The sequence below is a fragment of the Anopheles moucheti genome, chromosome 2 (genome assembly GCF_943734755.1).
Source record: "Anopheles moucheti chromosome 2, idAnoMoucSN_F20_07, whole genome shotgun sequence".
NCBI lineage: Eukaryota > Metazoa > Arthropoda > Insecta > Diptera > Culicidae > Anopheles > Anopheles moucheti.
Genome location: NC_069140.1, coordinates 54,104,119 through 54,117,272, shown reverse-complemented (window position 1 = coordinate 54,117,272; position 13,154 = coordinate 54,104,119). Strand labels below are relative to the sequence as shown.

At 43.7% G+C, this 13,154-nt stretch overlaps 2 protein-coding genes across 2 annotated transcripts; both read left to right on the top strand.

Moving 5' to 3' along the window:
• The first annotated feature begins 65 nt into the window (after positions 1–65).
• LOC128298076 (60S ribosome subunit biogenesis protein NIP7 homolog) lies at positions 66–796 on the top strand. Its single transcript, XM_053033808.1, has 2 exons — positions 66–219; positions 301–796. Exons 1-2 carry the CDS (start codon positions 164–166, stop codon positions 785–787), a joined length of 543 nt encoding a protein of 180 aa, XP_052889768.1. The 5' UTR covers positions 66–163; the 3' UTR covers positions 788–796.
• A 279-nt stretch (positions 797–1,075) lies between these two features.
• On the top strand, positions 1,076–5,419 carry LOC128297206 (peroxisomal carnitine O-octanoyltransferase). The gene is made up of 3 exons (XM_053032807.1): positions 1,076–1,532; positions 3,572–4,498; positions 4,569–5,419. Exons 1-3 carry the CDS (start codon positions 1,281–1,283, stop codon positions 5,247–5,249), a joined length of 1,860 nt encoding a protein of 619 aa, XP_052888767.1. The 5' UTR covers positions 1,076–1,280; the 3' UTR covers positions 5,250–5,419.
• Positions 5,420–13,154: the final 7,735 nt, after the last annotated feature.

Sequence of the window (13,154 nt, the reverse complement as noted above, 5' to 3'; positions counted from 1 at the left end):
AAATGACAGTAGATGATCCAGCCTTCGTTCCACACACGTTGGATCAAAACAATTCGTAAACAACGTGCAACGTGCCACCCTATTGCGCTGTGCAGTGCGTCTTTAGTTCGCTAAACCTATAGTTTCTTGTAATAATTGAATAAAACCCATTCGGACAGCAACTATGAAGCGCTTATCCGATCAACAAACTAAAGTTTTGTTTGAAAAATTGTCAAAATAGTAAGTATTTTTGGTTGTGCCGGTTCGATTGCAAACATGCGGGGTGTGATATGATATATGATCGTTTTGCTCAATTTTCAGCATTGGAACTAATGTAAAGCTGTTGATTGATCGTACCGATGGCACCTACTGCTTCCGCGAGATGAAATCTCGCGTGTACTACATGTCGGAGAAAATCCTGAAACTAGCCGAAACGGTACCGAAGGAACAAATGGTTTCGGTAGGGACGTGTTTTGGGAAGTTTACCAAGGGCAATAAGTTCATATTGCACATCACGGCGCTCGCCTATTTGGCCCCATATGCGCAGTACAAAATATGGCTAAAACCGGCCGCCGAGCAACAGTTCCTGTATGGCAATAATATATCGAAATCGGGTATGGGGCGTATCACGGAAAATACTCCCATCTATCAGGGTGTCATAGTGATGTCGATGAGCGACGTCCCGCTCGGGTTTGGTGTTGCGGCGAAATCAACTAACGACTGTAAAATCGCAGATCCTCTAGTAACGGTTTGTTTCCATCAAGCGGATATAGGTGAATACATTCGATCGGAGGACAACTTAATCTAATGAAGTACAATAAAACTATAAAGCAACATAACCGTCTCAGTCCACACATTGAGAATGATTTGAGCCAAGGCCTACGAAACGTGGTACAGCAGTCGGCCTAGGTAGGCCGGCCCTGTTAAAGTGACAGTTGCAATGTTTTGGTTTGTAAACGTTGTAATTGCTCAGTGCCGCAAACTCGTCACACCTGTTCTGCTCGTTGGTCGTGAAAAACATCAATTGAATACTTCTCACTGCTTACCTTCTTCAACCGACTCCAAAGTCCATTCGGGACCGTATGCGTGCGTTGCGTGCGAGTGGGGCGCGCTGTTGATTGATAAATGTGATGAGCTAGAAAGTGGAACAAAGTGATCGGCTGCTTTAGTCAATCCGCGGGGTCGTTGCTCGATGCATGTAAACATCGCGGTACACCAACTCTAGTAGTGTAGCCATTCTGCCACCATTCCAGTCTTCAGAATTAAACAGTTGATCAACAATCGATCGAATCAAAACAACTATGAATAGGGAGAGCATTTACTACCTTCCAGAGGAAAGTTCGGAAAGCACGTTTTGCTACGATGAAGACCGTCCCCGGCTGCCTTTACCCAAGCTTGACCACACGCTGAAGCGATATTTGGAATCGTTGAAACCGTTCGGGACGGATGATGAGTTGGAAAATACGAAAAAAATTATCGAGACCTTTCGCAAGGGCGTTGGAGCAAAGCTACAGTCGATTCTGGAAGAGAAGGCTGCGAAGGAAAAAAATTGGGTAAGTGTACGTGCGTGTACATAATCATTGTGTGCGTATTATCGTTCGTAAGGGCGCTTCACTAAACAGAGAACGTTTATTATCTTGCGCAGAAGCGAAAGTCATATATTTCGGAATATTTAATCAGGCAGAGATAAAGACAAGAACTGCACGACACAAAAAAAAGGAACGCAAACATCATCATCCAATGGGGCTGGGTGCAAAGTTCAATTCGCATTGCCTTCGTCCCGTGCGTCTGGACGTTTGAGCAACCGATCGATCCAGAACGCGGCTGCGTAATTCTGTTGACTTAGCAGTAGGTTCCGGAAGTGGTGCAGTCTGGCACGTAGCACCGGCGAGTTTCCGAAATGTTGGCCAACCAGCATACTCTGCAAGATTTCATGCCTCAGGTCGGTTGGAATGCTGTCTGGGATACGGCTGGAGGAGGCCGTTTCAGCTGGAACAATCAGCTCCAACTCACTTTCGTCGTTACGCAGCATCCGTATGAAGGCTGTTTTAAGGACTTGCTGCGCTTGTGCTTGAACGTCATCCTCGAACTGATTCAAAAACCGAACAATGTTCGCTTGTGTTGGAAGAAAGGTTTCGAACGCCTGCTGACACTCGTTGGATGGAAGAGCACTTGAGTTTTGAAAGTCAACTGTGGATATGCAACTGAAAATAGTACCATCAGCGCTGTCGGACTGCTCTGCCGTACGCACACACGAGTACATAGCGAGCAGAATACAGCACCGAGTACTGTGCCACATTTCGATTGCCAATTTCCGTACGCGAAGCTGGACTAGTGATAGGAATATTTCGACCACCGCTAGTGCTTCGTTCTCCGACAAGCGAAGGCACTTGCCCGTTGTTTGATAAGACGTTAGATAACCATCAACACCTGTCTTGGCGATACCGAGTGCTAGAAGTTTTTTGTCATGTTCGTTTTTGTTTGCCCTAGAGAGTCTGGAAAAACCTAGGTCTCCGGAGCATGTGATCACATGTAAACAACACCGTGCATTATAGTGGTTTGTTTTCCTTTGGTGACTCAGATCCGGAAATCAGTGCGCACCGGTAGATACAACGGGTGACAAGAGAATATTTATCTAATGAAAATGTTTGCCCTTCCAAGATATGATGAACGGTTTTTCGTATAAAAAGCTGCTCCCAGTGCCTTGGTGAAGCACAAGCAAAGTTTAGCGAACAGTGGAAATAACAATGAAACTAGCCAGCCTCATCGTACTAGCAGTGGTGGCCGTCGGTGTGTCGGCCCTGCCCCGTCCGAATGCCGAACTGCGGGAGAAATTGCACGAATATATGGCCCTGATTCCGGAAGATATCCGTGTCGAGCTGGAAACTGCCATTCGCAACCGCGAGCATCCTTCGGAGGCCTTCTTCGAAAAGGTCCGCCAACAGCTACTGGTACAGTTGCAGGAGAACCACCGGTTCCGGGAGTTTGCCGAGCAGAAGTACTCCAAGTTCCTGGGCATGCTTTCACCGGAGCTGCGCGACGAAATTGATGCGCAGATGCAGAATTGGATGAACTACGGCGTGGTACCACATGCCGATGAGGAGCTGAGCGTCAAACTGCAGCAACATTTCCAGCAGCTGAAGCAATCTCACTTCGAACAATTCCTGTCGAAGCTGTCGCCGGCTCTGCGTGAACAGGTGCAGGGCGCGCTCGGCCAGGCACAGCAGGGACGCCCCCATTTCAGCAACGAGCTGCGTGACGCCGTTCGTCAACACTTCCTCAAGCTGAAGGAGCCCCAGATGCTGTAAAAGACTGGTTGCGACGATTTCGAATGACTGTGAAGCAAATGTATTTTAATGCCGTGTTGCATAATGAATGAATCAAAAATGAACACAAAATAAGGTATCACAGTGGCACGCATTTATTTACTATCAGCTTTGGTAGAGAAGGCAATCTTGGCATCGACCTTTGGGAAAGAAAAAAACATTTTCAGTTCTATTTGCTAGGCAGAAATAGATTATATACATGAAGTTATTAACGTTCCGTTCGGCTTTGCGTTTATGTGTACTCATCGGAATATTTCCATCCACAGGTTGATAAATGGTGGGAAGACTATGCATACTGCACCTTGCGCATGTCGCTGATCCCGTACTGTGTGATGGTTCAGCCACTGCTGCTCGATGCCGTCGGACTAGAGGCAATCCCGGAAAACTTTCTCAAAGGGCCAGCAACATGTTTGCACCACAACATGGTATTCTGGAAGCTGCTCCGTACCGAACGGTTGCGGCCCATCGCCAGCGCTGACAAGAAAAACATCTTTTCGGCCGATTTATACCGACGGCTGTACAATACCGTACGAACACCGGGTGTCGAAATGGACAAGGTGGAAAGTTACTTCCGCACGGAAAAGGAAGGTCCATGCCCATCGCACTGCATCGTACTGTACGGCGGGCGCATCTTCAAAATTCCAGGCCTGAACGCCCACGGTGATCCCTTGAGTCCGCAAGATTTTCTTTTCACTCTGCAGCAGATCCAGGTAAAAGTGGAGAGCACGAATGTGGAGCATGCGGGTGTGCCAGCACTAACGAATGACGATCGCACGTCTTGGGCCCACAATCGGCAGCATTTGATGGAACTTTCGACGCGCAACAAGACTATGGTGCGAGAAATCGAGGAAGCGGTCGCACTACTAATACTCGATTCACACTGCCCGAAAAGCTACTCCGATTTGGCACAGTTGGCCTTAACGGGTGATATACGCTCGAAATGGACGGATAAAAGTTGCGGTACGATCTCGTTCAAGAACGGACAGATGGGTTGCTACGGTGAGCATTGCTGCTACGATGGATCGATTTCGATGTCCATCAGTCTGTACGTGATGATGAGCATCGCCGAGGAGGGCGTACCGGATTGGGATGTTCCTGCAAACGATTTAATTCTACCAGAGGAGCTAGTTTTTGACATCGACGATAAGCTGCGCGAGGAAATCGTTCGTATGGAACAGGTGGCCGACGAAATGGTAAGTTAGTGTGCTGTGCGGGTGCGCGAGTATTTAATAAAGCTAATATGCTTTCACTGCAATTTTCCAGCAAAACTGTGTTGTCGTTTCGATGGATCAGTTCCAGGACTATGGGAAAGCTTTTATGAAAAAGCACAAAATCCATCCGGATGCGTACGTTCAAACGGCACTGCTGCTTACCTACTATCGCCTTCATGGAACCTTTGCCCCGACGTACGAAACAGCGATGATGCGTCAGTGGTACAAAGGACGTACCGAGACCTGCCGGTCGTGCAGTATCGAGGCGGTCCGGTTCATTGAGACGATGGAAAGCTCCAGCTCCAATGACATCGATAAAGCGAAATTGTTCAAGGCGGCCGCAAACCGGCAGATGGAGCTTATGAACGAAGCCCGCAAGGGCAACGGGATCGATCGGCATTTGTTTGGGCTGTGGTGTGCTGCGTACGACAACGGGATTCCGATTCCGGAGTTGTACGATGATCCACTGTACAGCAAGAGTGGAGGTGGTGGGAATTTCATTCTTTCAACCAGCACGCTCGGTTACACGATCAACTGTGGTTTTGTAGCGCCGATGTGTACGGACGGTTACGGCTGTTTCTATACAATGCTGGAAGATTGCATCTGGGCAATCTTTTCTGCGTACCGGGACAGTACTGCTACTAGCTGCCACAAGTTTCAGCAAACGTTTCACCAGGTTATGGTAGATTTGAAAAATCTACTAGAGCGAAGTGATCTACCAAACAAGCTTTAGACGTAAAGTAAAATGTTGCGAAGCAATTTTATGGTTCGGGGAGCAAATTGACGAGAAGCTTCGGGACGTGGGCAGATTTAATTTTACTGACTGTACTAAAATTAGGGTAATTAGGGCTGTAAAAGGTGAAAGGGTATTGAGGTTATATTGATGCTGTTGTATTCATCACATTAAAACGTTAAACGGATACAATGTTCTGGCTGTTTTATTTGTTCAGAAAATGGAAATATCACAAAGGAAGTCAAGCTGAAATACAAATATGTAGAAAGTCTTATCTTTTATATCAATCAAATTTAATGAAACCGAGCTCAGTTTTTTTCTGTACCTGTAAAGAGTTTAAATTAATTTTTAAATTCAAAGGAGCTAAATAAGCAAAGATGCCTAAATGCCTAAATTTAAATTTAAGCCTTAATACTCCAAGTGAAGTATGATGTGTGAATATTAATATCGTTTTGCTGTTTTATTCGTTTTAGCGCCTTGTGGGTAGGCAATACGCAAAACACTTGATGAGGATGAATGATTGTTGTGGTTCAAACCGTTGTCTGATTGGGCGAAGGCTCTGGTTCTTTTCTGGACAAAGTTTCGATGCTCGTATTGCATAGTAAGATAGTATCGCTCGGTATCGTACCTTGTACCTAAATTTTGTGCATGTTTTTAAATAAATCGCGCACAAAAGCACCGTCAGCCGGTACATTTGCGTTCGCAATCCGCTGTAGAAACTCTGTTTTATGATGACTCCCTCGGTTGGTGTATGTTGGTACGCGCTTCGATTAAAATTTTTATAGTCATCGTGTTATTGTTTATTAAACGTTACGATTTAAAAATCATTACACGTGACATTCCCGTATAAGACGGTGCAGATAAAAATAGAAATACATCTGCAAGCATCTTACAGCACACAGTCAGTGCCTTGGTGACAAGCTGTCGTTGAAAAAGCAACATACAGTTCGGTGTGCTGCAATGGAACAGATATGGTACTTTCAATCAGCTATGGTAATCGGCATATGATATAACAATGGTCGTTGAACAGCTTTTGCAACCAATTCACGTGATCGATCAGCGGAGATGACTCATTGGTACCTTTGTTGCACCGTGATAAGACACAAGCTAATTGGGCAAAGCAGATTGATTCATGCAAAGGACCTTGATCGGAAGATGCGCGATATCTTTGCCAGTGGCGAGATAAGAATTGTTGGATTCGTATAAAAGTCTACCGGCTGCATTATGGACAAGGTAGCGTGAGAGTAAACTGTCAGATCCATCCAAGATGAAGACACCAACGGTTCTGTTGCTGCTTGTAGCCATCAGCTGTTGCACTGCATCGCCAATTAAACGGCCATTGCAACGGCGCGCTGAGATACCGGAGGAAATTCTCGATCTGGTGTACGATTCGTTTGTGACCGTTTTCCGCACCGTGCAGGCTACCTATCCACCGGAACTGCTACAGGCAATCGCCAAGGAGCTGCTCGCTACCGGTGGCCACTTTCAGTTCTCGGAGGAACTGAGTGCTCAGCTGGATGAAAAGAGTGTAGAGGTACGTGTGAACTTGAAGCACGCCCTTGAGGACATTGCTTTCGCTGCCGCTGGACTGGATGCAACGGACGATGCGATTGTTGGCAAAGTGCATGATTATCTGGACTACGCTGTGGATGTGATCATTAACTCGCTGCCGATGGACGTTGTGGAGACGCTGGTCGTAGAGGTTTTGCAGAATGAAGGATCGTTCGATTTCACTCCCGCACTGGAAGCCCTGCTCGGCGAAGCTCTGGCCGACGCAAAGGTTGAGCTGCGTCAGATTATCGACTATGAGTTCGAGTTGTTCGAAGATCTGATCGCGCTTGATGATGCGATGCGTACACTGATCTACGAGATGATCGATTACATGGCCGACGAAACGTACCAAGCAATCCCATGGAAGCTGCTCGAAGATATTGTGTATGAAGTTATCGAGGAAGAGGGCGTGATCGACCTTTCCGATGAGCTGAATGAGCGCATCGAAGAGACGCTCGAATCACTGCGTCAAAAATTGCGCGAAGTGTTGGAGTCGCTGGAGACTTTATTCTTCCCGAAGCTGGCCGCCCGCGTTCTGCCGGATGAAACGATGCAGCTCGTGTACGAATCAATAATTACCATGTTCAACAGCCTGATGGATAACTTCCCGGCGGACGTATTCCAGGATGTTGTGCACACTGCACTCATCAACGGTGGTAAATTTGCGTTCTCCGACGAGTTGTCGGAACGTCTGGACGTTGCGCTGGAAACAGTCCGTACGGCCATGCAGCAAAATCTGGTCCATCTGGCTGTGCAAGGTATAGAGGAAGTGGATGACGATACTGTGGCCCTGCTGAATGATTACTTCGGGCATGCGACGAAGGTTATGTTCGAGGTGTTCCCCGCCGACGTGCTGGAGGAAATCGTAAAGGAGGTGCTGGCCAACGGTGGAGTATTTGATTTTTCGGACGATCTGCGCGCAATGATCGATGCTGACTTGATGCGCATTAAGGTGAGTCTGCGGGAGCTGTTCGATTACGAGTTTGCTGTATTCCCAGAGCTTCAGGCGCTCACTGATGTGGAGATTGAGTTAGTCCATCAAGCGTCGGACTACGTGGTCGATGAGGTTTACAAAATCATGCCCTGGGATTTGTTCGAGGAGATCGTCTACACGATCGTGAGTAATGACGGTTTGGTTGATTTTTCGTCGGATTTGATTGAGCGCATCGACAGTACCGTCGAGAAGGTATTCGTCGATCTGAAAGACATCATGGATAAGGCCACCGATCTGTGGGAATAGGCAAGGCTTGATAGTTTAAGCAGACGGTTTGGGACCAATGAATAAATACACCAAACAAAATCCAACAAATAGACCTGATTAGTCGTTTATTATTGCTTAACTAATTTCGGAAATAGTTTTTTCAGCGCTTCTTCGACGTTTATATCTTCAGTTTGCTGTGGTGGAACGTTACCATTTTCTATCGCACTCGGTGAATCAGTGGTTGAGGAAGATTTTTGCATAGCGTTGTTCAGCTTCCGAAACAGTTCCACGTCGCCAGTTGAGGACAGCAGTAAGGCCAGAATATTGACATAATCCTGCTTGATTTCGTTTTGTATGTTTGCCGTCACGTTAACGTTCACGTTGACCAAATCACCGATGGTGTTTCCCGATATTGTAATAGGATCACCCGATGCTATCACCGTGGCGATGCCGACGCTTATGAGCAAGATGTAAATATTTCCACTACGGTTCATTGTGATGCAATGTTGTCGAACGTTTCATCTCTACTCTCTTTTATATTACGGATTCTTGAAGTGTTGTATGGTTCATTCAACCATGAACCTCATCTTTTGAAGCAAGGTGACAACTTTATCTTGATATGATAGAAATAACTCTCTATCTACCTATCGCGATGTGCTGTATGGTAACCCATTATGCCGTACCACAAGTGCAAATGGTTTAGCGAACTTGATCCTCTCTGTTCGAATGACAAGACAATGTGTGCAACCTTGTTGGTAGTTTCATCATGCTTGCTGTCATGATAGGAGTGATATAACCAAAACAAAACGTGTCACAACTAGAACAGCTATTGTTTTTACGCATACTATCATTCCGGTTTGGGAACGTGATTCATATGGACGATTTATTCAATTATGTCCGGTGGCCGGTTTAGTTCATTGGAGGACACCATTCAGCCATCGGTGCTGATGGTTTGGAGCAGTGAGGTAATAAGCTATGGAAGATAATGTAATGCAATAGACTGAAATGCATAAAAGCGATATCGGACGGCCAACTGCCCAAAACCGTTTTTCGGGACCATTTAGAGTCTGTTTTTGCCTAGAAGTCATTGAATTTGATTCTCTGTTATTAGGAATGTTAGTAGTCGGAGGAAAACGTTAACCTTCAACCGTCGCAAAATAATTGTTGCACCTTCTAGGATATTCCCTACTGATAATATAATGCTGGTCTCGACTGATAATATTACAAATTCCATTTTGGTAAGTTATTTCTTAGTTGTTTAACAGATTGCACGAATGCACAGGGTTTTAGGATCACTTAGTTCTTGATTTTCATGTAGATATTTTGTTACAATTGACGAATACTGTTTGACACTCAGATCATTCGCTAAATTATAGATCAGCTGCATCGGAATCCGAAATGCATATCCATATAGCAAGCATGTAAAACTTTCTCACTTTGGTAAGACGCTTGCCGTTCGAACAGAGCATTGAACATAGTTTTCGATTGAGCTTGTCGACTGATCGACTGATGACGTCATATTTTGTTTGTACAAAATATGATAGCTCTACAAGACAAAAATATTATGGGTTGTCCATTAGGTAGCGGGAAATTCATACGACAAATCGTTAAAATCAGTTCTTTAAGGTACATACGTAGTTGCTAATTTTAACATTAACTGAAACTGTCTTTTGTGTTAGGTGGCTTCTAGCTATTGTAGTTTGAATCAATAAGGATCCCAACGATTGAACATTTGGAAGACCTCTGCCGTATACAACAGATGCTTAGTGTCCACCAAGTTTGAAGTTTAAATGTTGGCTTCCTGGAGCAAGCCAAGACTTAGCTCGTGGCCCTCAGCAGCCGTTTAGTTTGTTTACCGCTAAACCCGCCACTGATGATGTAATGAATGAGCGATACGCATGACCCTTAACAGAAGTCGATACGTCATTATATTGTTTTACTAACATGAAAACGTTAGCCAAGATGTCACTCGGCAAGCTCAGGAAGAGAACAGGTTGGGAGAAGGGTTTGATTTTATTTTTGACATTATTTCGTACAGCCTAATAGTTAGAATTTCAAAGTTGGCTTTTCTTATTGACAGTATTATTCTTAAATGCATGTTTGTAAAACATTCCAATACAAGTCGGAACCGGTATAAAAAATGCAAGCTCCTTTATTATCTATTTGCAACCAACATCGCGCAGTTCCCGAAACAGACTGTCCTCAGCTATCCTCGCTAGCAACCTCCTGACAACCGTGTTGCCAGCTATCGCCTCAACTGTCATCAAGCACAGGGTGGTTCATTCCTTACATACATAAGCCAGGTGAAGTCCGCAATCCGCAACTTTTCCATTCTCGTAGTTGAGCACGTGGTGCGAACATCACCAAAACCACGCCAAACCAAACGAAGTCACCAAAAAACGTTTGGTGGAAACTACTCGGAATCACGGGAAGACAAGTACGGGCTGTTACCACACTGTTGTGAATATGGGTCAAGCAGTCGGTCTGAAGAAAAGTGAAGTGACTGGGCGCCTCCATTGCGTCGTGTCGAGAACGAAAGTCAGAGGTTCACTACAATTTTCTCTCCTATAACCATAACTAAACTAATGGTTCATCAGTCAAGCAATACTTCATGAATTCTTAGACTAACTTTTGGTAGTAGTAAGCCAACTCGAATAATCAAATGTTTTACCAATTGTTCTTCGTAAACATTCAAAGACCTTAGACCTTTTTTTTAGTTTGGTTTTGTCTGTACTTTCACCAAGTAAATAATGTATCAGTCCATACTCAATGGTACAATTCTTCTAAATTTAGCTGTTCCAAAACATAAAAAAACCAGTTTTTTTTAATTTTGAAAAAAAAAATGTGTGAAGTTTGATGTAATCATCATTTAGTCTAACTCATAATGGTACCGTTTATAAGGGTTCATTCAATTATTACGTAACGCTAAAATTGTCAATTTTCTACAACCAATTTTCTGCTTAATCGTTCCTAATAATTTGGTTTTAGAACCTTCTTCAATATATACAGCCACGATACTGCATACGATACCTCATTAATAATGTTTGTTTTCAGGCAGTCCGTATGTTTTGTCAGTATAGCTGATGTTATTGTCTTGTACAAAGTTTACTACACCCAGTCCCGATTATAAAATAATCGGATAAAGATATTAATTTCCAGAAGACGTTTCGAATCCAAGTCCTTAATCACCACAGATCCCAAACAACCCCAAACATTACCTAATCGGTCACTTAAAAAAGCTAAAGAAGCTCGTACGGGACATTACATAGATATTAAATAAAGAACTAACTTATGATGAAAAATGAAGTTCTTTGAGATAGCGGTAATGTTGGATGCATCAAACGGCAATGTTTTTATAATTTTCAACATTAATGTGGGTATATGCCACTTAATTAAAAAAATTATGCTGCATTTACTTAAACACAAGAGGATTGTGAGACTGTTTAGAGCTCTTCAAGCTCAATACTTGTTTTATGAGTCAACGATGCTTGTTATGTGACAAGGGATGTAAACAGGACGCACCACTACACACCTCCATCCAAAATTACCATCTGAGTGGACATCAGAAGGTATCAATGGGTGAGTATTAGAAGATACCAAGAATCTTGACATTTAAACATTAAGTATATAGATAATATAGAATTAGTACAAAAATCTCTGAATTAAGATAACTTTGTATACATCGACTATGAAATGGGAATTTAAGTTTCATCTTATTATATGTTACATATAATAAGCCTCCCTCCTTTATCAGCGTTACGTAAGAATTGAATGAGCCCTAAGTATTTTTTCCGTCATCGAAATGCTGTGGTCATTGATATTTTAGGCATTTCTAGTGTAATTTTGCAGGGTATGTTATTGCGCTGCGCTAGTTATCAGTTTGAAAATAAAATAAAAGGTAACCCAAACCGAGTTGCCATGTGAAATTGATTGAAAACCAATAAAAATACAATTGGGGCACAGGAAAGAGTAACAGTTACATTACAATTCTGTGAATACAGATATGCGTAGCTACACATTGTTATAGTTGTTAACGATTTATGTACGATTTTGCGAAATAAAAAAAAAAAAACACTAAAAAATAGTGGAAAAATTTTGAATTTTCGAATCATATTTGTTTTTTTTTCGTTTCGTATGTTTTGAAATCTGTGGTGTTTATTAAATGATCGGAAAATATACGATAAAAAAATGGAAGACACACAAAAAACCCATTACGATGGGGTTTAAGCAACATTAAAAATGTATAATGCGTAACAGCGTGTGTTTCTTTGTGTGTTGGTATTACCTGCAAACCAACCATCCGGTTCCGTTTGACAAACTCGTGCCATTTGGCCAATGCGTTCTGCTGCGAGTTTGGCGAGTAATTTGCAACTGCACAAAGCGAAGCAAAACGATGAAATTAAAAACGTTTGAAAAACATTTATTTGTCGATCGAATAATTGTACGACGTTTTGCATTGTGGGTGCAGCAAAATGAATGGGAAATCAGGAACTAAAGGAAACAAAAAAAAAAATGTGACCACGATGCTTTTATGATTGCACCATGCCAAATGCAACCGGTTTTCCGGGATCTTGTTATGGAACGGTGGCCAGCGGTACCTGCCGGTCGGAAGTGGTGAATGGTACATACCAGTATGGGAGAAGGATTGAACAAGAACAACAATAAAAAACACACACACACACACACAACGGAAATGTAGCACACACGCACCATGGCATGCACACGGGACCGCGGGCGCGGGTTTTGTCGGGGTCGGGATTTTTTGACACACTCATAAAAAGACGCAAATTAATTTCCTCGTATATAAACCAAGCCAACAGGATTGGCCCGGTACCCGGTGGAATTTCTCCACCCGTCAACCAACCTTTCCCCGTGAGCGGAAGTATGAATAAAAAATAAAAATCGATCGTTTTGCGTGTTGTTTATTCTCGCTATTGTTGCATGCAGATTATTTGTTTGCTTATTGTTTTCGTCGGTTTTGTTGTTGGCTTTGGGGTGTCTTGGCTTTCCCCATGGTTTGGATCGTTTTGGGGTGGAAACAGTGCGCGGGTCCGAGCGTTGTGGGACTGCAGGGACTGCATTCATTTTAATTTTGTTTTGCCATGGATGTAATCGTGTCGCTTGGATTGGTGTCCCGTTTTGCGGCACCCCGG